The sequence below is a fragment of the Scardinius erythrophthalmus genome (assembly GCF_964197995.2).
Source record: "Scardinius erythrophthalmus genome assembly, chromosome: 21".
Classification (NCBI taxonomy): Eukaryota; Metazoa; Chordata; class Actinopteri; order Cypriniformes; family Leuciscidae; genus Scardinius; species Scardinius erythrophthalmus.
Window position 1 is genome coordinate 18,812,170 of NC_138241.1, and position 17,719 is coordinate 18,829,888.

Here is a 17,719-nt window from a genome sequence, read left to right on the forward strand (position 1 = left end):
AGACTCTATAGCACAAACTCGTAAACTTTATATAGAAGTAACATGACAGTATGCTGTGAGAAAACAACTGAGCTCAAAATAAACATTGATATGTTTTACATAGTATTGGGACAACATGTCAAATTGATGATACAATTATAAAATGTTATTATTTGTGTCTTTGTTGGATTTTTTTATGTTTGTGTCCCTCAAAGGGTTAAAAAACACATTTCAAACATTATGATATAAATATTATTAAATGTTTTACAATAGAAAATGTAAGAGACAAGTTATGTAATTGTTAAAGGCAGTGTTGTTTTAGTATCCTTTGAATATTTTAAATTAGATTTTTTTTCTTATATTTTGTTTTTGTTTTATAGTCTATAGTTTTATTAAGTTTTAGTTTACTTAGTTTTAGTAATTTCAGTACTTTTGCTCAAACTAAAGGGCAATGAGAAGTGTTGCCTTGGCAACTAGCTAAGACAAAATAAGTTTAAGTTTAGGCTATGTTTATTTTATTTCAATGAATTAAATTTATTTATGGTTTAAGTTAACGATAAAAAGGAGATATATTTTATGTTAACAGAGCAGGACTGTGATCTAGTAACTTCTCAATTAGAGGTCAAATGTCACAATGGAACAATTCATCTTTGTTTGGGAAAAGATTTTCCCAGTAGCAGAATCACTCGTCTCTAACCTCAGTGTGAAGGAATCTTCTCTGAAGTCATACTTTTTAAATTGAGCAGGCCATGTTTGTTCTCATTGGCAGTTACCATGTCCAAAACTGCAGCTTTGGATGAATTAAGTGCCACAAACTTAATCGGGTTAGGCTACTGTTTGTCTGCCGCACGTAATTGAGAACATTATAAGGGTAAATAGTAGCCTATGTCAATGTGTTTTTCCCTTATATGTTCATGATTGAGCAGTGCTCGTTTATATAGGCCTACATGCACTGTTATGTCACCAACCTGTCAGTCTTTCGCTTTTGTAATGCTCATTTGCTCTCATTGCTGCAGCGGATGTCTCGCCTCCTCGTGAATTAACAAAAGCTTTGAGAGGGTATCCCAGCATCGCCCGGCTGTCTCCAGGGGAAACGTCCCGGGTAAACAAGAGCGAATCTCCGCGCAACCGGGCGTCAGCAGCAGCAGCAGCAGCCCCTCGGCTCGTGTTGTGATTGCTGAAACTAGCGCGCGCGACACATCCACCTCAGAGAAAGACAGAGCCCTTGTCTCTTACATTGAGTCAGCATTTTAAAAGTCAAGTGGCTAAATAGGTTAAATGAACTGTACAGTGGCTTAAGATTGTGTTTGGTTGACAAGCTCAAGGGCTGTGAGTGATGGACAGAAAAGGAAACATGCGGCGCGCCACTTCGGCTGGGTACCGTTTACCTGACCGCCCCAACGGTCCCCTCGCCTCTCAGTCCTCGGTCTCAGTGTTCAGGAATTCAGCGGACAGGACACGAAACACCGGTGACACACCGGCGCAAGGCGATGATACCCGAGACCCGGTAAAGCAAGACCAGGTTTGGAAAGAGTTTGTGCGCGCGGAGCGAACCGGTATGAAAGAATGGTAAGAAAGATCATTTAATTCACTTTCAGTGGAATTACATGTTTGTTACTCACTTTCCCTGGAGTTACGTTACTAATCTTTTCTCTCCCCTCTTAAATATGCCATTGTTTGAACCGTTATTTGATACGGGATGGATTGTGGTTTGACCAGGTGCCCCCTGGACGGTGTGCGTTACGGTTACTCATCCTCTTTGACAACTAAATATACAGCCGTGGTTACTGTACACTCAACCACCATCATATAAGCTAATAAAACGATGAAGATTTCGCTTCTAAATAATGAATTGCATCGTATAGTGTGGAGAGATAGGCCTATTAATATCGCGTTGTAAATTGTTGGTTGTTTTATGACAGGGAGAAGAACTGGAGTTTCCTCATGAACTTTGACCAGCTGGTAAGAAACCCTCTTATCTTTTTTTTTTTAATATATTGTTAAAATGTAAATATAGCCAAATTTAAACTAGCATCCAAAAGTTTGGAGTCAGTAAGGCTACTTTTATCCAGTAAGGATAGTAGTGACAGTATAAACATTTGGTGCAGAAGATTTATTTAAAAATATTGCTGTTCTTTTACACTTTTTATTCATCAAAGAATCCTGGAATTTTCTTTATCACTTTTCTTTTTCCAATAAAATATTATGCAGCCTGTTTTCAACATTAATAAGAAATTGTTCTTGAGCTCCAAATCACCACATAACTGTTTTTTCTTTTAAATAAAAAAAAACGCAGCTTTAGTGGGCATTTGAGACTTATTTCAAAAACAATAAAAATCTTACTGATTTCAAACTTTTGGTATCATTTATAAAGAAATAGTGTTCAAATTATTGGCATCTTTTGGTTGAAAAAGTTATTGCACTTTCTAATTAAGTGTTATTTTGTACTTTTGAGAAGCATCTAAAATGAGATGAAGGTCTGTCATGATCCTTCTTGTGTGGACTTTTATGTTATTTCTTGTTCTGTGCCATGTTTGTAGTTTTTCTTGATTCGTTCTTTGTTAGTTCCCAGGTGTGTCTTGTTTGCCAGTAACCCCTTGTGTATTTAAACCCTCGTGTTTTGTGTCATTTATGTCATATTTGGTGCGTTCATTCTGTTCATAGTTCATGGTTTTCATGTTTGAATTGTTTATTTTCTGTAATTATAGGTGAACTCAAAAAACGAGGGAGAGCTGGATCCAAATGCAGATATTTTATTAACAAATAAATAAACATAAACGAATCAAACAAGAAATAACACACAAGACCAGGGGATCACAGGCTGGGATCATGACAAATATAAAAAGCTTTTATTTTAGGCTATTAAGCTGGTCACATTTTGTGTTCATGTGACTAGCCATATGCAATTCATATATGGTTACTATACTACTGATAAACTTATTTTATATATGAATTTTTATTCATTTATTGAAGCTGTCATTTATCTTTATTTTTCAGTGAATATTTTCATGGTCAGTTTCATGATGGAGTATACAGTACAGGTCAAAAGTTTGGAAACATTACTATTTTTAATGTTTTTGAAAGAAGTTTCTTCTGCTCATTAAGCCTGCATTTATTTGATCAAAAATACAGATTTTTTTTAATATTGTGATATATTATTACAAGAATTGGTTTTCAATTTATTATACTTTAAATTATCATTTATTTCTGTGATGCAAAGCTGAATTTTCAGGATCATTACTCCAGTCTTCAGTGTCACATGTGACATCCAGTCTATCACATGATCCTTTAGAAATCATTCTAATATGAGGATTCATTATCAAAGCTGCTTAATATTTTTTCATATCCTGGGATACTTTTTTAGGATACTCTGATGAATAAAAAGTAAAAATAATAATAATAATAAAAAAAAGAGCAAATTTTTAAAAGTAGAAATCTTTTGTAACAACAATATGGTCAGTAATTTGGGGTCAGTTATTTTTTTTTTCTTTCTTTTTTTGAAATAAATCAATACTTTTATTCAGCAAGGATGTGTTAAATTGATAAAAAGGGATAGTAAAGAAGATTTACACTCACCTAAAGGATTATTAGGAACACCTGTTCAATTTCTCATTAATGCAATTATCTTAACAACCAATCACATGGCAGTTGCTTCAATGCATTTAGGGGTGTGGTCCTGGTCAAGACAATCTCCTGAACTCCAAACTGAATGTCAGAATGGGAAAGAAAGATGATTTAAGCAATTCTGAGCGTGGCATGGTTGTTGGTGCCAGACGGGCCGGTCTGAGTATTTCACAATCTGCTCAGTTACTGGGATTTTCACGCACAACCATTTCTAGGGTTTACAAAGAATGGTGTGAAAAGGGAAAAACATCCAGTATGCGGCAGTCCTGTGGGCGAAAATGCCTTGTTGATGCTAGAGGCCAGAGGAGAATGGGCCGACTGATTCAAGCTGATAGAAGAGCAACTTTGACTGAAATAACCACTCGTTACAACCGAGTTATGCAGCAAAGCATTTGTGAAGCCACAATACGCACAACCTTGAGGCGGATGGGCTACAACAGCATAAGACCCCACCGGGTACCACTCATCTCCACTACAAATAGGAAAAAGAGGATACAATTTGCACAAGCTTACCAAAATTGGACAGTTGAAGACTGGAAATATGTTGCCTGGTCTGATGAGTCTCGATTTCTGTGGAGACATTCAGATGGTTGAGTCAGAATTTGGCGTAAACAGAATGAGAACATGGATCCATCATGCCTTGTTACCACTGTGCAGGCTGGTGGTGGTGGTGTAATGGTGTGGGGGATGTTTTCTTGGCACACTTTAGGCCCCTTAGTGCCAATTGGGCATCGTTTAAATGCCACGGCCTACCTGAGCATTTTTTCTGACCATGTCCATCCGTTTATGACCACCATGTACCCATCCTCTGATGGCTACTTCCAGCAGGATAATGCACCATGTCACAAAGCTCGAATCATTTCAAATTGGTTTCTTGAACATGACAATGAGTTCACTGTACTAAAATGGCCCCCACAGTCACCAGATCTCAACCCAGTAGAGCATCTTTGGGATGTGGTGGAACGGGAGCTTCGTGCCCTGGATGTGCATCCCACAAATCTCCATCAACTGCAAGATGCTATCCTATGGGCCAACATTTCTAAAGAATGCTTTCAGCACCTTGTTGAATCAATGCCACGTAGAATTAAGGCAGTTCTGAATGGCGAAAGGGGGTCAAACACAGTATTAGTATGGTGTTCATAATAATCCTTTAGGTGAGTGTATATTATTAGAAAATATTTTTTATTTTGAATAAATGCAGTTCTTTTTAACCTTTTATTAATCAAATATATTAGGCAGCAGAACTGTTTCCAACACTCATAATAAATCAGAATATTAGAATGATTTCTAAAGGATCATGTGATAGACTGGATGTCACATGTGACACTGACGACTGGAGTAATGATGCTGAAAATTCAGCTTTGCATCACAGGAATAAATTATTTTTTAAAGTATATAGTAATAATATTTCACAATATTACTCTTTTTTTTCTGTATTTTTGATCAAATGAACGCAGCCTTGATAAGCATTAGAGTCTTCTTTCAAAAATATTAAAAAACGTAATGTTTCCAAACTTTTGACCTGTACTGTACATAAAGCTGCATTTTTAGGCCTAAATGTTGTTTTTGTTAAATTAGTTGTATCATCCTCACAGGGTCATCCGCGTACAGAAACCTCTCTCCCCAGCTCTGGGTCTTTATTTTCAGATAGAGTCCCAAACACCAGTAACCAAATGTTCGGCAGCGGCCTGTACACTGAATTGGGCAAGGAGATGATTCGCCTGGACAACTTGCTAATCTTGACAGCGAACCACCGCAAGGCCAAAAGGAATCCAGAGATGCAACCGTGCTGAGGTTTAACAGACACAAGATGTGTTAAAAAACAGTGTATCGGAGATTTGATCCCTTCTCTTGTCTTGCTTTTATACTCAAGAGTGGGTAACAGTTTGTTTTTTGTATGTGTTTGTATGTGTGTCTTTGCTGTATGTTTTGGCAGTGTATTGAGAGATTTTTTATTAGATTTTGTGTTGACATTAATATGCATCTCTCCGAGTACTGTAATATGCTGGTGGAGGCAGTAAAGATGACCCTATTTAGAATAAACTATTTGCATATTCATTTTTTTTAGATGAACACATGTACTTTTCAGCGTATAAATGCAAATTAGTTTCAGATTTGAATTAAAACTATTTTGTCAGAGCTCTGTGGTATATTTTTCTGTACTTGTACATTGTTAGGGTTAGCTTTGAAAACCTTTATGCATCTCATTTTCAAGTGAAAAATAGGCATCAGATGTGTTAGTTAATTCTTCACAGTTGAGTTTACATATAATCAGCCAATTCAGATATTTTATCATTAGGAGGAATAGAACTGGAATATTTTGCCAAGACATATTTATAATGTTTTAAAAATGCTTGCCAAATTTTAACCCAATAAAGTTTTTCTCTTTTTAAACAGGTTACATGTATGTGTCCCTTCTTTTTGGTTCTGAAGGTGTGATCATAGTCAAAACAGATTTAATAATACATTCATATTTTTTTTTTAGGTTTTTTTTCCTTTGAATTTTGAAAGAAAGAGGGGTGTAGATGAGATTGGGAAATGACACAGGCCAGATCACTGCAGCTCAGCAACAGTTTGAACTTTTATTTTTATTTTCCTAGTAGTTTGATGCGTAATAATTGCAACTGAGTTGAAATTTGAGGGAGGTTAATGCAGAAAATTGCAGGTCAGTTTAATCATTCTTGTGAGACATTCAGGTAATATTAGTAGAGCCAGGTTATTTATTGTAGGCCTATGTGCCTTTAGAGATAAAACGCACCCTCTAGTGGAAGAACTTGCCCTCTTAAACAATATCAACAAGTGAACATTACTTCATAATGTACTTGCACCGACAAGAGGTCGCTGTTACACTCTTTCATTAGGAAAGAGTTTCATAGTTTCTTTGCTTCTTCAGTGTTCCCTCGCGAATTTGAAAATCTATGCAATAATTCCTTATATTCACCGAATAAATACATTTTAATGTATTAAAAATAATGAACTAAAAAGTCAATTTACAATGTGCATCACTGAAGCAACATTCACTGTGAGTTCAACTTTCAACATCATGTGTTCAGTCATCTCTCATTTTATAGGCCTACTTAATTGACTTTTGAGTTGACATTGTGACAAAACCCGAGTGATATAGTCTGTGATTCTTATGTGGTAGGTGTGAGAAATTTATCCGCCGGAGGAAATTTGCATTCTCCCGTGCTGCTTCGTGGGCGAGACAAACCGAGAGAACAGGGGCTTATGGGTAAAGACTGCTGTTATCGTCGACGTTGGTGATGGATTCATTAAAGCGGATCGGCTCTTTTAAACAATTCATTCCAAAGAATCGTTTACAAAAACGATTCAGCAATTCTTTCACGTCATGACGCAAATGCACTATCACGTGATCCTTGATATACTAGCATGACATATTGCATACGGTAAAACTTTAACATAAAGCTATAAATAATATATAAATGCTGTTTTCGTTTTAATTCCATGATTTAGAACTTGGAATTAATTAGTCGCTAATTTGAGAAGTTCCGCTCACACGAATCGCTTTTGTGAGCCGGATCAAATGATTCATTTAAAAGATCCGAGTCAAAAGAACGATTCGCTCACGGATGACGGATCGGACATCGCTAGTTGATGTCAGAAAAACGAACTCGAGGCTCGAGCTGCCTGCTGGAATACCGAGGAACTGATCCGGGGAGCCGGCGCGAGCGAGCGACCTGCGGAGACACTTTAGGAAAGCGCTTGCGAGTAACTTAACAAAATTAACTTTATCAAAAATATAATACACATAAAACGCACTGGTTCCGTTTCACGTCGCAGTTAAGTGTGTTGCAGGAATGCGTTGGAGTTTGTTCGACTCCAACAGATGCTCGCCTTTGAACAACAGCAGCGTTGTTTATGAACTGAGGAAGATTTGAAGTCAGGCTCAGCCAGTCCGGAGCGCCTGGGAGAGGGGGAGAGAGAGAGGAGACGAGGGGAGGGAGGAGAGTGAGAAAGAAAGAGAGAGAGAGAGAGAGGCGGAGAGGAGAGGAGAGGGGCGCCCAGAAAACGCCCTGCTGCTGAATCCTCTCAAAATTAAAACTTTATCGCGCCATTGACGGTACGCTCTCATGAAAGGATGAGAAGTTTGATCCCGCTCAGTTGTTTAAAGTAACCACTTAACACACTGTTTTGAGGGGACGTTTGGAAAACCTCAGTTGCTCCCATTGGATTATTTTTTTCTTGCTTTATTCTGGACGAGCCCGGGGTACTTTTTGGAGGGCGGCGAGTCGGAGGCTGTCTAGGCCCGCTGCTCTACAACTAGAAAGAAGATCTTGTATCTTTAATGTGAACCAGAAAAGTTGTGCAGATCGCTCTTCATTGCTCATACTGGCGCCAGGACAAGGTAAAAATGTCGCTAGGAGCGGAGAGAAGGATGGAAAACCGGCTGAGACAACTGGAAGCCATGATCAAAGAGCCGCGGTCTGCGATCAACTTGGAAAGTTTGCTGGTAAGTTCACCGTCATTTTTTCATGAATGTTTAATGCGCCTCGAAGATCCGTTGCCTAGTGACACGAGGGGGGGAAGAAATAGCACGCGAACAACTTAACCGCGATGGTGCTTTGCAGAAATGAACGTGTAGGGAACGTCACGATGAGCTGTGAGGAAGCTCTGTGTGCACGTTGATGTCTCTTTTATTATGCTCGGCATTTGTACACAAGCATCGCTCCCACTTCCTTACTTTCCTTGTCAACAACTTGCGGGAAACCTCAAGTCCCAATATCCGCGTATAAAACTGTTCTCATGTACACTTGCCATATTTGAATAACTCTGCTGCGTCAAGTTCTGAGTTCATCTGTTGCCTCTGTCCAAATATAGTAATATTGTTGGCCTGCAACATGACAATTTCGTAATTCCCCCTTCCTGCTGTTGAAGGGTTGTTTGGTTCTGGAAGTAGACTGCCATTAACTCGTCTGCAGGTGAAGGCTTTGGACACATATTTATGAGGGCAGGAATATTTACAGGTTGATCTAATCTATCCAAATATATATATATATATATATATATATATATATATATATATATATATATATATATATATATATATATATATATATATACAGGGTTTTTCCTGGCTCAAAATGAGGCGGAGGTGGTAAAATCCTAATAATGTATTTTAATAAGGTAATTAAATGTTATTTTTCATAGATCATCATATAGCCTAATGTGTTTTCGGCATTATTTTTGTGGGTGGAGGTTGGTACCTCTAGGGGGGTCCGGGGGCATGCCCCCCCGTAAGATTTTTTTGTACATTTTAAAGATAAATTCATTAATCTGGTGCACTTTGAGTCACCCAAATCCACTGTTAAAAATAAAAAAATCCACCTGCAAACCACCCATATTCTTTGATTTAGATATCTGCATCTGATCACATTACAATTATTCAAATTCTCAGTGTTAAGCATGATAATATGGTAACATATCACACTGAAGTTGGCTAATTAAAAATGAACAATTTAAGAATTTAAGAATTAAGTTCTTCTTTTGGCAAAATTACATTTCCTTAATAGCCTTAAGCTTTACTCCATTCAAACTTAAATTTTCAATGTTTCATTACATCACTGTTTGAAAACAGAATAATTTTTTGTACCTTTATAAGGTTTTATTTTATTAAATGTTTGCTCCATCTTTCATTTCAAATTCTTAAATTTGATCAATATATTCAATTAAAATCAGACATTAGGCTGTTTCCAATCAAATTAAAACTTTTTAACAGTAGTTTACATGTTCCAAGTGTTATTTGTAAGCACGGATGCAAAAAGACTGATTATGTCAATGCAGAATCCTTTTCACTTCTGTCTCTAAAATTTTTGTGATAAAACATGGAATATCTCAGCCATACTGCAATGTGCTTGTAGACAGTCATGCTTACTCGCTCGAAAAATGACACACGCATGGCACTAAAGTGTCTCATTTTCTGAATGGACAAGGGTGGCTGACACTGTGTCTAGTCTCATCAGGAACAGAGCATGTAATAATTTACATTGAAAAATTATAACTGTATTAAATTAGATTATTTTAAATATTTTTGAATATACAAATAAGGAATGTTGAAAAGAATGATACTTTATGAAACTAAACCGCCAGTAGGAGGCGGCAGGCGACCGTCTTAATGAGCGAGTCATTGAGTCATTCATTCAAACGATTCGTTCAAAAGGCTGATTCATTCCGAATGAGGCAGTTTATGAATGGATAATTGAATCTTTGACTCAATCGATTCGTTCAAAACGCTGAATCATTCAGTAATGAAACATGGCTGAGTGTTGCTGTGAGATACGTTACGGTTCTGCTGTGATCTTTGTTTGGAACTATTTTCGCTGCTGAAACAGAACAAAAACAGTCATTGCGTCTCAAATGTAAGTGACTTAATTTTAACTATTGTTTATTGAACTGTTATGAAATCAGTCTCGGTTTCAATCTTGATGACATTCAGGAAAACATCACTCTGATCGTGTGTAGCCTAGGCTATATATTGTTTCTTAACTATAATATGTTATAAATAACAGCACGAGCCTCAACAGCGCAACTTTGTTACCGTCAGTATATTAGGTAGGCCTATTATCAACTATAGGCTATCAATCGCCACTTACATTAATTTAAATAAAACAGAATCATCCTCACGTTTTCGGTGATTCGGAATATTTTTATATTATTATTTTTTTTAATCAGGGCATTTGTCCGGATGGGCTACAATTCTCTCTCACTTTTCCCTTCAAAAAAGAAAGAAAGAAAAACACACGTGTCCCGGACAAAGTTGGTCCCAGACAAGCGTTATTGTCGAGTCCTCCTGATATGTTTTCCTTGATTGGTTTTCCATGAAGAGAATTACGTTGTTGAAAACGAAAGTAAAGTGACGCACGTTCATTGCGTTTTACCGAGTTCCGTGTCTTTATTAAACTCAACACAAAATGATTTATCTGTCATCCACCCTCGATTAATTGGAATGGAATGTTTTTATTACTTACCCGCGTGCAGCGCGCAGCAGCAGCACTATACGGCTTGAGAATGGACACAAGCGGTAACCGCAACAGAACCGTCACGGTGGAAAAAGTGTATCTGACCATGACTGTCTGTCCGAGTTTTGTCGAGAGCCGGAGGCGGCACGAAATTTGACGGAGGCGGCCGCCTCATAATTCTCTATGCAGGAAAAACCCTGTATATATATATATATATATATATATATATATATATATATATATATATATATATATATATATATATATATATATATATATATATATTTTTTTTTTTTTTTTGTCAACTGATAGATGCCAGTTCAGTGTGTGTTTGTGGGCACGTGATGCTCGACTACACGCCAGAACAGTTGGTGCCAAGTGATAATATTTGGCGAGCCTGTCAATCGGTTTATTTCTGATTTAGCTAATGCCTCCTTTTGGGGACATCATCATACAGAACATTACTTTTACATTACAAAATAACTATGCATATACTGTAAATGAAAATCATTTGAAAAAGTTTCATTATTTGCAAACAATAGAAGTCCAATGCTTAACATACAGTTTTTTCAGTGACTGACACTGTCTGGAGCAATATTTATGTGATATATAGGTTAATAAAATTAAAATAGATTTGTACCGCTCTACCATTCAAAAGTTTGTAATCGGTAACAGTTTTTTAAGTAATTAACACTTTTATTCAGCAAGAACTTTACATTGATCAAAAGTAAAATAAAGAATTTTAAGTAGCAATAAATGGTCTACTATGCACAACAGTTTCAAACTTCATAATAAGTTTATTAAGTTTAATATCAGCATATTAGAATGATTTCTGAAGGATCATGTGACACTGAACTGGAGTAATGATGCTGAAAATTCAACTTTGCCATCAATTACATTTTAAAATATATTAAAATAGAAAACAGTCATTTTTAATTTGAATACTATTTCACAGTATTACTGTTTTACTGTATTTTTTGTCAAATAAAATGCAGCCTCGGTAAGCATTAGAGACTTATTTAAATAAAATAAATAAAAATACAATAAAATTACCGGATAATGTTGAGCTGGTTGTGATGAATAAACTAAACTAGTCCATGATTTGAAAGCACAACAGTATTCACTCTGTTCAGGGAAGCCAACCTACCGATGGCTTACTTATTATTTTGGATAAGAGAATCTCATGCTTGAAAGAAAGTATTTTAAAATAAAAAGCCTTGGCTTTAAGCGTGTGCGTTTGAACATCATAGCAGATGCATCACGTTGGTGTAAAACTTGCTGCTCTCAGTGAAGTGATTCATATGAGGCAGTCAGGGAGACTGTTATTTTGGTACTGGATGTTCTTGCATGTGTAAACTGTATGTAATAATGTCAGATCTGTTTGGCTGATTAAGTTAATCTGGTCCAAAAGCAAACAATACTCGGCAGATGCTCGATGAAGCATGATTTGACTCACCGTATATCTGGGCCACAGTTTGGTCTAAACTCTGAGAAGCTGTCTGAGAGAAAGATATAGGTCATCTTTTCTGAGGGAATTGGTGTTTATTAAAGAGGTTTGCTTGTGTATGCATGTATGTGTGTGTGTGTGTGTGTGTGTGTGTGTGCGTGCGCGCGCACGCTGTCCACTCTATGAGTGTTGGTGACAGAGTTTCTCCATTGCGGAAGAATGTGTGTGTTTCCTGAGAAGGAGATGAGCAGAGGAGAAGTGGGAAGCAGTGAGTGGGAGTGAACAAGCCTCACTCTCTTTCTCTCTTTGTGTCTTTCTCTCTGCCATTTATAGCTCAAGTCCCTCTCTGGTTAAGCTCAGGGCAGGAGATAGCTCTGTTTGAGAGTTTTTAGCTGTACCGAGATGCTTCCAGAAAACGCATCACACAGATATTTTCATTTCTTCTTTCTCCCTTTTTGAACTTCTCACCCCCTCATGAACTCTTTAACTTGTCATTAATTCTAGCTCAAGCTGATTACTGTCAGTTATCCAGCATAATGCGATTGATTTCAGGCCTTTAAAACACGCATTTCAGCCTGAGATTATAGCCGCTTTGGCCAGTCTGTGTGTGTTTGGCAGAATCATGCCAAGTGAATCCATCAGGAATTTTCCAGGTTTGTCTCGATTGGTAATCACAAAATTTGGCCGATCTCACGAACCAGTCGCAATTTGATGACGTATTGTCGACTTTCATATATATAAACAGTATACAGATTAGGCTTTTGAGCCACATTCTGCTTTGTAACTTTGCAAAACATTAGGTAGGGTAGATCTTAAAAAAACTTGGCTAAAAGCTGTAGGACTTCCTGGATCTGTTCACGTCGCAATCATGATTTTCCAACGTCATTTGAAAGTTTTACCAATGGAAACTGGTTCTCAAATATGGTGGGTATAGGACAATGTGTCGAGACCAATCGGATGCTGTTTTACAGCTGGAGCGTTCTTGGGTTGGATCATTCGATCTGATTGACAGGTCTTGATTTATTTTAATGTGCGCCATAATAGGAGCGTGCAGCTGAATCAGCGCTGGAATTACATATTCAATAAAATTATATGCCTGAAGAGGTGTTTGTTTACTTGGTTTTATTGTATTTATATGATATTTGTATTTTTGTAATTTAATTTTTGCCATGAAAATAGCCTTAGATGCTGACATGGCATTAGAAAATTATCTATCTATCTATCGATCTATCGATCTATCGATCTATCGATCTATCTATCTATCTATCTAAAGTATTATAAATATTTTTATGCTTTGTGGCGTATTTATGCTTTGTGGCATTTTCACATACAAGTAGTTCTTATATTCAGTAAAACACTCAGTTCACATGTTTTGAGATGTTTTTGGACTTATGATGATAACCTTGGTTTCAAATGCCATAACTGTTGATTGCTTTGAGATATCAACACAAAATTTGGCCCCAGCTGACATGATTTCAAACATTTGAATGATTTTATGACCTATCATATATACTTTGTAATAGTCATCATGTCAAGCATGAATAATAGCAAAATAAATTTCATCACATTTTCTGGGGTTTTCTCAGCAGTGTTGTAACATAAGAACCTCTAAATGTGATTGAAATCTATTTTCTTAAAAATTTGAAAGGTTCTGTCAAATAAGACCATGTACTTGATGATACCTTGTTTTTTTTGTAGAGTTACTACTTTTAATAAATAAGCTCTTAATAAGCCATTACTTTTAAGGATGCCTCTTGAAATCACATCAAAGCATTCATCAAAATGAGTGTAAGGGGTAAACAGTGACAGTCAACAGAGAGCTTACATATTACTTATATAAAGTTTGAATGATTGGGATCGGTATTAGCTGATCATGATGATGGCCAAGAAATTGGAAGTCAGTAAATCCTGATCGGAGCATCCCTAGTGTAATCTAAGCCTCCTTTTTTTCTGTGATTATTAGCTACATTGTCTTACTGCCACTTTGGCCCATTTTCACCCTTAACTTCAGTTAACTCAAAAACTGCTCCTACATGATGGCACCAAAACTTCTTGAATTTTACATGCAGTACACAATACATATGACATAGGCCTAGCAGTAGGCCTAAACTGTATATTAGCCAAAAAAACTTTATGGGCCCTATCATAAACCCGGCGCAATGCAGCGCCATGCGTGATGCAAGTGTTTTTTGCTAGTTTCAGCCCGACGCAGTTATCATTTTCACGTCCTACGCCACGTTGTTTAAATAGCAAATGCATTTGTGCCTATCTGTTCACCCATGGGCATGCTGCTGGTCTGAAAACGAGGTGTGTTCAGGCGCATTGTTGGCGTGTTGCTATTCTGAAATAGACTGCGCCATTGACCAACAAAAAAACACAATTTTTTTTGTTATTTAACGAGCACGTTAGTCATGTATGCCTATAGACGGGTCCACAATGCGCGTACACTGCTTATTACACACACAGGTTTGAGCAGCAGCACACAAACTAGCCAAATATTAAAAATAAAAGGATTACAATGTAAAAGATTAATATTGTGTACATAAAGATATGGTGGAATCCGGCTTGTCCCGCAGATGGTCTGCTTTTGCGCTTCAACTTCGTGCACTAGCTGATCCGTTTCCTCTCTGGAGAAGCGTACAGTCTTTCCGCTTGCAAATTCCGCTGTGTATCCGCCATGGCGCGAGCGCAACTGCCTTTTAAAGGGAATGGGAGATGAGACTCTAATTGGCTTATTTCACGCTACACCCAAAACACACCCATTACTCATTAAGGGAATAGAGACAACCCTTTTAGACCATGCGCCGCACGCGCCGAAACATTCTTCCCGTCATTGATCTAGCAAAAGTAGATTCAGGCTAAGTGCACTTGCGCCGTGCGCTTTAGACCATGTGCTTGGATCGTTAAAATAGGGCCCCATATAGAGAAAGACGGTGCACTCATATTACTATGAATGTGAGAAAGAGCAACGCACAATACGGTGGATTAATTGCTGCTTTCAAAATAAAAGAGCCAAACACCAATTCGTAAAGTCACTGCAGCTGTCGTCAGAAGCTCCAGTTGATATAAAAACGTTCTGAGACGCGTGCATATGACTGCACATGAGCATTGGCTGGTCAAGTCTTTTTTTGTCATGATTTGAGCGTTGTTTAGAAACAAACTTTTAAAGGCATGAGACAGTTGTTATCAGATTTCATTGAGAATTTAGCCCCTTTTGCACCGGGTAGTTCTAGGAACTAACCACCAGGGTGGTTCCCCTAGAACTAAATGTTCCCTTAGGGCCATTTTCCTGGTTGCATTCACACAGCCAGTAGGAACAGCGCGGTGGACTTTATTTTGACGGCGCTGAGAACACCAGAGCCCAAGCACACAGCGCTCCCATTCTCGTCTTTATTAGTTTACGATCTGTTTAACAGTCCTGTCTAATATGTTATTAGTCTATACGATAGAAAGTAACGATCTGTTTAACAAAATAAACGTCTTGCCTCTGACACTTATCAGCCAAACAGAAATCTATCAGCTCATGCTAATAATTTCTAATCTCAGTGTTACGGAAGTAGCGACAGATCTTTTAATCTCTATTGTGACATAGTGTAATTTATCCAAATGTAAAGGATTATCGTAAAGAAAAAACTGTAGGGTGAGGTAAGGTATTGGTTCTATTCATCGTTGTTGATCGGATGGAGGGAGATCTGAATGTGAGCTTGCAGTCGATTGTGCAAAAGGGGCGGGGTTTATGCCCACTAATTGATTGGAAAAGTCCAGCATATTAATTAAACATGTGCATGAACAAATCATTCATTCACAATAAGATCTTTAGCGTGCATTTAGAAATATTCATGCCGAATTATTGTTTTAGTCTGACGGAAATCAAACTTTTAACATGCATTTAAACGCACTTGATCTGTTACAGTATTTTAATCCAGACGTGACCCGTTGAAATGAAAATTCAGAAATGGCATCCGTTCCAACATCCAAGAGTGCAGATTTCTCCACTTCACCTGAAGATCGTGTAATATTCCTGCTAAATTCAGAGGGCAGCAGTTGAGACATGCAAACTTGAGTCAACAGCTAAACAGAGTTAACAGACCCACTATATGAGATAAAGTGATTGAAGGTTTGCCACAAACTCTTGCATGTTTAAACAAATGATATTTCATATAGCAGCATGGTGGATGATCATTAAAGTGGTTCTCTTGTACAGATAAAATAGCTTAGCCTATTTAAGATGGCCAGGTGGCAGCGTGGTCTGAGAGAAAGGGCAAAGGTCAGGCTCAGGAAAGAAGGTTAATGAATAACCTGTCTGTCATTTATTTAGTGGCTGTCAGAGAGGCAACACTTACAAAATAATTGTAGCGGACACAGTCCTAGGTTAACCGTAAAACCAGACTGCTATTCTTTATTCATAGAAACCAGGTCTTGTGTGGTTTGGATTGGGTCAAAGTGAAATGTTCCAGTTGCGGGGTGTTTTTTAGACACTTAGTTTGCAACCCTGAGCTAAGATAACCGGCGGTCACGCTGTAGGCTGGAATGTTGATGGGCCTTATCTCTGTTCCCTTTTTTCCTTGAGGTGTGTGTGGATAGCATCTGCTTGTGTGTGTCTTTGTGTGGTTGCAGTGGGTAAGAGATGCTGGCCACAGTCTTCAAATTCCACCCTTCTTCCACACATTCACATTAGACCTGTGTTTTGTAACTCAATTTTTTGGATGTAATAAGCAATTTTTTTTGGATGCACATTGCCTTTTTAAAAAATTTGCACGTCATTCAGCTTTGGATATGTCCCAGGGATTGATTAGATTTCAAGATCTTTCTAGATTTTTCTTGTTTTTATACAGATCGCTTTCTTTGAAGCTTTTCTTTATCATGCCTTCATTGTATTTTTCCCTTCAAACTTTTCAGTTCCCTTTTATTTATAGATTTTTATAGACCTTTTATCTCCGTCCTGTGATACATGTGTGCATGATGCACTGTATGTAGACAAACTAAAACTATACGCTGATTTCACGCAGCCGTTATTTTGAAATCGAAAGCGAGGCTCCGGTGGGAAGAAAACCGGAAGTGTCGCCTTTAATCATAGGAGAGTCTTGAATACGATGGCGTATTGTTGTGTTTAATGATGTTGTGTCAATTCTAAAACTGTACATATATTTCTTTCATAATTTAGACTATGAAATTCATTTATAAATAAAATATATTTTTTTATATAATTCAGAAAGTAAAAAAAGAAGCAGGAATGAACTATATACATATCCTATATTGGATATTAACATCCAATAGTGTAAATCGCGGCAGCACCTTCAGGTTGGTAGTCCAAAGGCATTGTTGTTTATCTTTACTTCTGGGGTTTTTCCCACCGGAGCCTCACTTTCGATTTCAAAATGGCGGCTGCGTGAAATCAGCGTATAGAGAGCGTGAAGTGCTTTAGAGTTTTTGTGTTTACAGGACCAAAAATGGCATAGTTGAAGAAACACCCATAACTTCCTGTTCAACAAAAAATTTACATATTTTGACAAATCTTCACGTATAAATTTTCCATGCATATTCTTAAAAAGAGAGAAAAGTTTGGGGGTCAGATTTTATTGTAAAGAAATAAATATAAATACTTGAATTCAGTAAGGATGCATTAAATACTGTACTTTTGAACTTTCTATTCATCAGATAGCCTAATCTTGAAAGCATCTCAGTTTCCACC

At 37.4% G+C, this 17,719-nt stretch overlaps 2 protein-coding genes across 8 annotated transcripts in view; both read left to right on the plus strand.

The window, feature by feature from the left end:
• Nucleotides 1-738: 738 nt before the first annotated feature.
• cimip5 (ciliary microtubule inner protein 5) lies at nt 739-5,743 on the plus strand. The gene is made up of 4 exons (XM_081350593.1): nt 739-850; nt 996-1,548; nt 1,902-1,941; nt 5,199-5,743. The coding sequence occupies exons 2-4, from the start codon at nt 1,316-1,318 to the stop codon at nt 5,394-5,396; spliced, it is 471 nt and encodes a 156-aa protein (XP_081206719.1). The 5' UTR covers nt 739-850; nt 996-1,315; the 3' UTR covers nt 5,397-5,743.
• A 1,440-nt stretch (nt 5,744-7,183) lies between these two features.
• rock2a (rho-associated, coiled-coil containing protein kinase 2a) overlaps nt 7,184-17,719 on the plus strand; it is a 55,818-nt gene continuing 45,282 nt past the window's right edge. For 6 of the 7 annotated variants that reach the window (XR_014029039.1, XM_081350580.1, XM_081350578.1 and 3 more), the window contains exon 1: nt 7,238-8,074. Coding sequence is in view for 6 of the 7 variants with exons in the window: in XM_081350580.1 (XP_081206706.1) it covers nt 7,976-8,074 (99 nt within the window). In the remaining variant the exon portion in view is untranslated. Of the gene's footprint in view, nt 8,075-17,719 lie in introns of all 7 variants that reach the window. The other variant, XM_081350579.1, reaches the window with a different exon arrangement.